Raw genomic sequence first — 9,615 nt, forward strand, 5'->3', positions numbered from 1 at the left:
AAAAAAGAAAATTGGAATTTATTAATAAGTAAATTAAATACTTATTTTATAATATAATTTATAACGTAAAAATTTACTATAGAGCGCAACAAATGGCAATATATTTTTATAGTTGATATTATTTTTGTATATTTTTTTTAACTATAATTTACCTTGATTTTATAATGATATATTATTGAGAATTTTATATTTATAATTTTTATTAATATGGGAGGCAAAGGCGTGAAATGTTAGCCTAATTTAATTTGAGTTCGCATCATTTTGAGTTAACGTTAAATAACATCAATGTCTTTTTTAGATTGCCTTTTTGGGCTTGCTTTAATATCATGTGCGAAGTCAAGGATTTTCTCTGGGGAATAATTTTTTTTAAGAAGGGGGGGGGGGGGTTAGAGGATTCAGGGCTCTGCTTTATTTCTCCTTAACAATTTTTATTAAATTTTGAATCAAATTTAGCATGTATAGAAGAGTTGTTAAAGACAAAATAAAATCAAGCCTTTCTGAATATAATATAAGGGGAGAGGGTTATTTATTATGTTTTTTGCTAATTGCCATCATCGACGTTAGACTTGATGGCTATAGATTCTGGTAAAATGGCAAATATGGAATTTAAACCATAAAACACAAATATTTTATTTTTATGAAATCAATAAAAAATATAAGTATTAATCTTATAAAAAATTACTCCTCTCTATATGACACATATACCTAGAAAATTGGGGCTATTCCTAGAGCAACTAGAATGTGTAAGGACGAGTTCTAATATTTTTGATATGTATGTAAATTAAATAAAAAATCTTTATAAAATACAATATACTGTTGTTTTATCTTCAAGCACTCCTGTAGAAATGCTTATTTAGTTTACCAAAACACTTTATTAATCAAAGACGTAGGTGTTTTATTGATATTAATTTAGAAGTTTTTTTAATATTAAGTGGCTAATTTAGACAATTATCAATAAATTTATCATTATTTATATCAACATTTTTAGGACCAAAAATTTTGATTGAAGCAGAAAAGCTTTATATAATGAGGATGTTATATTAAGCTCTAGATGCGAAAGAATTGTTGTAGCGTAGTAACGTTGAACCTTTGCAGGTTTCTATAGTTTGAAGTTTAATTCACAAATTGATCTTCCATTCTTTTATCAAGCTACAAAAAAATTGAATGGAAAAATTTTTAAAATATGGCCAAGCCAAAAATATAAAATATTGTTATTTTGGGCAAATTTCATAATAAACATGATAATTTTATGTGATTATGAGCCTAATATTATTCTCAATAAAAAAGATGGGTGTGACAAAATACCTTGAAGGGTAAAGCTATGTCTTGATATGAGTTTCAGATTAAAATCAAATTTATGAAGATATAACTCGATTTAAAAATTATAAAATTTTAATTATTTTGCTAAAAACAAGGAAAAAATAAAAAATATATATAAAGATCGTAAAATCGTGGGAAGCGAGATTTTTTTAATCTAGGAAAGAGACATCTTGATATATTTAGATGTCATTTATTTTTGCGCAATTCAAAATCCTATATTAAAATTCTAAAGTATCATTTTATAAATGTATAGAGATTTTAAAAAAAGATGTTCATGAGCAGCATAATTCTTAAACAAAAATGTGTTTATATATTTGTAAGAATATATCTGTATCTAGATCTAATTTTAGACTATGTATCAATATCTAAATACGTTTGAAAAGAATCTCTTAACAACTCTGATAAATAGTAAATGGGCTTCAATTGGGAATCTCAAAGTGATAGATCTTAAATTTTTCCTTAGGGTTTCCATTTTTTATTTTTTAAATGATTAAATTCAAATGGATATTGAGAAATACTTTTTTAAAATTTTTTAAGGATCTTTGAAGGCGAATAATGATGTTTATAATATGAATGAAAATAAATTATCAGAGAGGTTAGCGAATTTAGTGCATTTATCAATTTTTTGAAAAATATATTAGGTTTGTTTTAACAAGAGAAGAAATTATATTCATGCAGGGAAAATTCTTATGCGATTCAAAAATGTCTACTTTTAAATTGTTTGAGTCCTCAGTTAAGGCGAGTTCTTTGACTATAATAATATCATTATAATCACTAATAGAAGCAGCCTTGATTTTTTTTATCTGGCTTAATGCATGCTTACATTTTAAATCAATTGATATTAAAATCCAACACACTAGTTCTAAACTATCAATTTAAAGTCAACTCTATTATTTAACATCAAATTCTTTATCGCTCAATAACAAGTTCATCTTACTATCAGCAAGAATATCATGCAGTTAGCAAATTTTGGACTATTATTGATGCAATCAAGCTAAATGTATGTATGTTAGCGTCATTGTGTTGTTTCGGCAATGTGTTATTTTTTTAACTATGAATCAATTTTTGAGCACGTTTTCTTTAATTTAAAAATCTGATTTTGTGGAAATTCATTCCATGTTTGATATACTTATCTTATGAATTGTAGGCAATTTTGCTGCTAACCTGAGTCAGGGATTTGAACCGAACCCGGAGAAGAAAAAACTGAACCCTGAGAAGAAAACCCGGGGTTTTGAAAAAAAAATCTGAACCCGAATCGAACCTGAACACCGTTTATAAAATTTTCAAAACCTCGAACAGAACTCGGGAATTTTATTTGAACCTTGGTTCAAACGGGTTCATGTTTAAAATCATATATTAAGATATTTGCATAATTGTAAATGCAAATATTAATAATTTACTTGACATTTTATAATATTTTCAAATTTCCTTAAGTGAAGTGTTAATAAATTTTAAACAACTTAATTCATTTACTCCATTTTTAAATTTTTTTAAATTTATTCTCAAAGATTCCTATTGGATTGTTAATAAATTTTAAACAATTAAATTCATTTAGGCCATTTATTTTTAATTTTTAACTTATTCTCAAAGTTAATTTGAGGAAAATGAAAGTGAACAAGTCAAAGTAAAAATTATAATATTGGATATTTAAAGAATTTTCAAAATCTAAATTAAAAATTGTTAAACAAAGATGTAGAGCAGTTTTTGTAAACTTTTGTATTTTTAACTATATTTTGCCTATAAATAAAATAAAAAATGTATTTTTTATACCAAATTTATGTCTAGTTTTATAATTATGATTTAAATATAATTTTTTTTTATCAATTCAAAAATTCTTAAACCCGAGCTCAACCTGGAACCAAACCCAGGTAATATTTTCCTGACTGAACCCGAATCGAACCCACCTATTTATTTTTTTACTTTAACCCGAACCTGAACCGAACCCGGGCTAAAATTTTGCCGGGTTCGCATCCCTGCTTTGAGTCATTTATAATTTATATAAAAATATATGGAAATTTAATATAAATTAAGGTAAAAGTTCATGGAAAGATTGTCTGAAATTTATGGGGTAGGTATTCCAAACATGACGGCAATATAAGATATTAAATTTTTAAAAATAACATATTGCCGGGAAAAACACATTGACGTTAACATATACATTTTAAATTAATCGATATTGACATCCAGCACACTAGCCCTAAACATTTAATTTACAGTCTACTTTATTATTTAACATTAAATTCTCCATCACGTAATAACAAGACCATCCCAATAGCAAGAATATCGAGCAGTTCTTTGGATTAATATATGCTTTAGTAATTCTAGGTCTGAAATATTAACGATCAGTCTAAATGCATCCAAACATTTTAAATCAATTGATATTAACATCCAACACACTAACCCTAAACAGACAATTTGCAGTCCACTCTATTATTTAAAGTTAATTTATCACACAATAACAATTCCATCTTAAAGAATATCGAGTAGGCAGACATTTTGTTATTATTATGCTTATTTAACTAATTCTAGGTCTGAAATATTAGCCATCAGGCTAAATGCATGCATACATTTTTAATCAATCGTATTAACATCCAACTCATAACCCTAAACAGTCATTTGCAGTCCACTCTATTATTTAACATTAAATTCCTTATCACTCAATAATAAGCCCATCTTACTATTAATAAGAATATCTGCAGGTAGATATTTTTATGATTATTATATGCCTAAGTAATTCTAGGTCCAGTAGCGCAGCCAGGAGTTATCCATGGTGGTGGTGGTGGGGAGTTTAAAAATTTTCGAAAAAAAGCTGTCTCTTCTTGGGTGGTGTGAAAAAGTCACAAACCGACTATATTGTTTCTAAATTTTGAAAAATATATTAGAATTATAAAAAGATATCTATAATACATAATAAAATCTAATAAATTCCAGTTAAATTAAAATATACGTAAACTGTTCCGGATGTCTCGAATTCCGCATGCCTCAGATATCATCAAATTTAGGCAATGTGTACTACAGTGAACATATAGAGCTGTGCTATAAAGTTCTCTAATTCTTGACTGCACCCCTTTAACGTGACCACTCATCGAGTGAGCTCCATCATATCTTTGGCCTCTCATTAGATTTAAATTTAAATCTAAGTCTTGAAGGGATGCTAAAATTTCTTTGGCTATCGTCTCTGATTTAGTGTCATGTAAGTCAATAAATTGAACAAAGAGTTCCTTTTTGAAATCACCTGATTCCATATCAATAAACCTTACTGCTATGGATAATTGCTCTATGTTACCAACATCCGAAGTCACATCCGCCAAAACACTAAAAAATGGTAATGCTTTCACTTTTGTAGAAATTTCTTTCAATATGAATCTATTGCATATGGCTAATATTTCATTTTTAATACTTGGACTATGGTAGGTGACATTTTTAGCAGAGCTTTCAAAAAGATTTATATAGTTATCATTATTATTGCATAAAAGTTTCAACAATTCCTTAAAATTCCCTTCATTATGAGAAGAGTATGTCAATGTTAAGGGGCCAGCAGATATTCTATGAGCTTTTATTACTAGACCCTGCCTTCCTAGCCAAATGATTGCATCAATTATTATAATTATTCTGGCTCTGTTGGTTGTAACAATAGCAAATATTTTTTTATTCAATACATTAGATATTGATATCTTTTGATTCATAGAGATGGCTTTTAAAGCATCCGATACCTCACAATAATTGAAATCATATTTATTTTGTTGATGATAATTAAAATTTTCAAGAGCATCTTTCCATCTTGTATATACTTGACTTACCAATGTTCTGAGTTTTTGTAACCCGTTTCCAACATATCTTGGTGAAAAAATGACTCACACTTTACAAAAAGCTCTCTATTCATTAGCTGAGTAAGCAAGCCACTTATATTTGTTCAGCCACGATGCTTGAAATGTTAAATTTCTTTTATCCAAGGATAATGGAAATTTATAGAATTTGTTAGGTGTCCAAATATTTTCAATAGCTCAATTTTTAAATATCATTTTTAAAATGAAATTTTAAGTATAATGAAACATCTTTTAGAGGACAATGTTTTTCTATACATTTTTTAGATTTTAAATTATATAATATGAATTTTAGAGTTCAGACCTGAGCAGCATAACAAGAAAAGAAAATAGTTTATAAAAATGTATCTTAGATAAAGATTCACGTTTATTATTAAAATTTTAAAGGACAGGGTACAAGACATAGAAGGAAATTACTTATTTGTATCTAAGATACAAGTTTTCACAATACTGCTCAACTCTGCTTGTGATTATAATGTTGTACTATCTAAAGATTATTTGGGAAATAACACTAATCAAGACGATGGGCTTTATCATATAAAAAAGGGTTATAACTAAATAAGGCACATTGCAAAATTTAAATAACTCAAAATGAAAATAATATAATTTATAAATATAAAAATGTAACTTAATTATTATAAAATACCATACCATAATTTGATGATTATTCTACCAAATCAACTCACATGCTTTTATAACATATAATGTTTCTAATTATAAAATATTATGAGAAATTATAAATAATTTAGAATATAACATCATCTTTTGATGAATTTATAGCTAACTCATTTGTTTTCCCAGGGTATAGTATTACTTTTATTTCTTATTGCAAGATTTAAATAAAAGATATTATAAGTGAATACCATTACTATCGTAATTTAAGGATTTTTATAACCAAATCAACTGATGGCTGATTTTCACTAGCAACATTCGTATATATTTCTAATTCAAATTACATAAATTTTATAAATAAATTAAAATATACCTTGATTACGATGTGAAAATTTTTTATATATATCCATGCTGTAGTTAAACGATTTTTCTTTTATTTAAAATTAATTATAAAAAATAAACTAAAATTTTAAAAACTATCTAATTAGTTTAACACAGTGGCGTAACTACGGGGGTGGTTTTCGGGTTCGGACCCCTCCCAGAGCAAATTTTTTTTAGATTATTCGTTCAAAAGACTTAAAAGTGACTTTATATCAAATAAATACCATTAATATTTATATTTTTCTGGTTTTGATGATTGTGGAAGGATATTATATTACTATTGAAATTATTTTGGATAGTATTATTATAAAGTCATTGAGAATAATCTATTAAATTATAATAAAATATTATTGATGCATTTAAAAAATATATTTATTATATATTATCGAAGATATGGTTATGATTTTTATGATAAACCCGGCCGAAGGCCGGGCAAAATGGCCGAAGTCCCGTTAAATGGGGTCTGGGGGGCGAGGTCCCCCAGGTTTCTATATGTATGGACCCCCTCTAAGGAAAATTCCTAGCTACGCCACTGGTTTAACAGTATAAATTTTATTATTAAATTTATAAATATCTAATTTAACTATGCCAGAACTTTATTGTTATTTAATATTTTAGTTCATATATAATTTATATATTTTTATACCATAGGATCATTTAAAATTGAAAATTCTTTTTGTATTTTTAAAATATATTTCATTTTGATATCGTATATATTATTTTATTTCTAAATTGAAACCTTTTTTTAAATTAAATTATTCACAATAGAAAAAAAATTTATTTTTCAGAGGTTATGGGGGGTTTAACCTAAGCCACTTCTAGGTCTGAAATATTAGCGATCAAGCTAAATATATACATACTTTTAAATCAATTGATATTAACATTCAGCACATTAGTTTAAAGAATCAATTTGTAGTCCATTTTTTATTACATTAAATTCTCTATCACAATAACACGTCTTACTAAGCAAGAATATCGTATAGTTAGACATTTTGCGATTATTATATGCTTAAGTAATTATAGGTCTGAAATATTAGTGGATGAGACAAGCACAGCTTAGTCCGAAGCATTAGCATAAAATCTTTGGGCAAACACTTTTCAAAAATTGTTAATCTGAATAATATGGAAATAGAAAATGTCTAACAACTTTTCGATTTTAAATTATTTGGTAGCAGAAAAATTAGTAACCTAATTAATAAATTAATGCAATGAATTGTGATGGTTAACAAAAACTTTAATATTAATAATATGCTTTGCATCATTCTTTTAGTTTCATCATTAAAATAACTATAGAAAGAGTCTTATAATAAAGAATGGTATCCTAAAATTGCTAACTGATAAAAAAAAATTCATGTTGTATACTTATATTCGGTTCCACTATCTTTTTCTTGACTAAATTAATAATGAAAATAAATTCGATAGAAGATATTATTAATTAAGACTAATTTTATTATGGATACGAAAATTAGGTTTTTAATTTTTACGATATTGTTTAATAAAATTAATTAGTGTATAATCTATTTAAAAATTTATCCAGTTATTTCGTGTTATAACTGTAACTAAGAATAAAATATTTCGCCAAAGTAAAGTGATAAAAAGGAAAATATTATGAATTTTAATTGTATTTATTGAATTTCAATTGAACAATTAGTGTTCAAATTTCATTTATTGTTTAATAATTAAAAGTTTCGTTCCAACTGATTATGGTAATCATATTTTGGTTGTTGAGGCTGAGACCAGATAGTTCTAATGTGAAAAAAATATTCGTATCAGCATATCTACTAACAATCAAATTGATAGCATAGTTGAAAAGAGGAAATGAGGAGAGTGGTAGCTTAGGTTGCCGATATGAATGTTACAAAAAAGTGAGGTGCTATAATTTGGCAGTCCAATTGAAGACCACTAGCGATTCCAACTTCTTTGTAGTTTGTAATCTGAGATTAGAGCGAGGTATGGCTTGAATCCTTTATACTCTAGTTGGGGTATATACGAATTCTCGTCTGTATTATTTGTTATTTGAAACTTTCATAATTTTGGCGTACCGGATAAGGTGCAGTCACTTTTATCTTGATATATATATTTTTAGATCACAATTATATTTAATTTTGCCTATGACATGTCGCATGCCTTGACAAAATAATACAGGGCCGAATGGCTTGCCCTGTTGTATGCCTTTAACTTTTAAGCGTATGGAATCCATTTTTAAAGTTAATTTAATCAAATGTCCCGGGTTTAGTGGAGGTTGTAACAAGTTGCATAACAAAATAATCTAATAGTGAGTCAAAATGATTTGGAAAATTATAAATAAATAGGATGTATATTAAACTTGATTTAAATTATATAAGGAGTTTTAAAAATAATGATATAAATGATTTTATTATATAACAAATTTTTGAGATCATCTATATCAGATACAATATTTAAAGAGTTCCCTCTTTTAAAATCACTATTCATAAAATACAATACCTCTATCATATCCAGTTCTACACTTGAGGGATTATTTAGTCCAACAAATTATATTTTTAGTGAAATAGATAGACTTCGAGAGATATTTTCTCTAAAAAATATAATATTTTATTACGGAAATCTTTAATTATATGTCATCATAGATTATTTCCTTTGCGATTTAAAAAAAATATATATATAATTAGAGCTGCAATATAGCTCTTACTTCCGGAAAAAAATTGTAGGCATAATTTAAAGTAGCCATTAAAATAGTTGCATTATGTTTAAATTAGCTATAGTGTTAGCACGCTATTTTTTGAGAAAGTATTTAATCATTAACGAAGCTATTTTTTTGGAAAGAAGTTGTAGCTACGGGCTACTTTTTCTAAAGTCACATTTGCAACATTGTTATTTTATATATTTTCATCAATAATATTATAGGAAAAAAAATTAAAAATACAAAAAAAGTATAATTTTAACACAGCGAGTATTTAAATAAATGAGATCTATTGTTAAAAAATATGATACTAAAAAAACTGATAACTTAAATCAATTCCTGGTGTATACAGAAAAAACACATTGCAACTTGAATTGCTAGTTGTATTTAATTCATAATTTGGAAAATAACATAAATGATATTTAAACAAATAAAATTATGTATACCACATACCATTAAATAAACAGAGCCATAATTAGAAAATTATACTAAAGAGTACCTTGAAGAAGCAGATATTTTCTTTTCGAAAATCTTCATATTTACTTAGTGTTAATTCTATATATTTCTTTTTTGCATAAATAGCTTTATTTTATCTTTAGTTAATAAGAATTATTAATATTTTTTTATTTTTTCTAAAAAATAACTGAAATATATAATTAATATGTCAATGTTGATTAATTTTATAAAAATGAATGTTTAAAAAGGAGGAAAAAAATCCTATAAGAAGCAAATTAATATAATTATTTATCTTAAGGGAGGGGGAATGCTCAAGAAATTAAAAGATATCTAAAGAGAACTTTAAACAGATATAAATCT

At 26.1% G+C, this 9,615-nt stretch overlaps 1 protein-coding gene across 1 annotated transcript; it reads right to left on the minus strand.

The window, feature by feature from the left end:
* Positions 1–4,256: 4,256 nt before the first annotated feature.
* On the minus strand, positions 4,257–5,006 carry LOC135932061 (52 kDa repressor of the inhibitor of the protein kinase-like). The gene has a single exon (XM_065469407.1). It carries the CDS (start codon positions 5,004–5,006, stop codon positions 4,257–4,259), a length of 750 nt encoding a protein of 249 aa, XP_065325479.1.
* Positions 5,007–9,615: the final 4,609 nt, after the last annotated feature.

The sequence above is a fragment of the Gordionus sp. m RMFG-2023 genome, chromosome 1 (assembly GCF_954871325.1).
Source record: "Gordionus sp. m RMFG-2023 chromosome 1, tfGorSpeb1-WG-v2, whole genome shotgun sequence".
NCBI classification, from domain to species: Eukaryota; Metazoa; Nematomorpha; class Gordioida; order Chordodea; family Parachordodidae; genus Gordionus; species Gordionus sp. m RMFG-2023.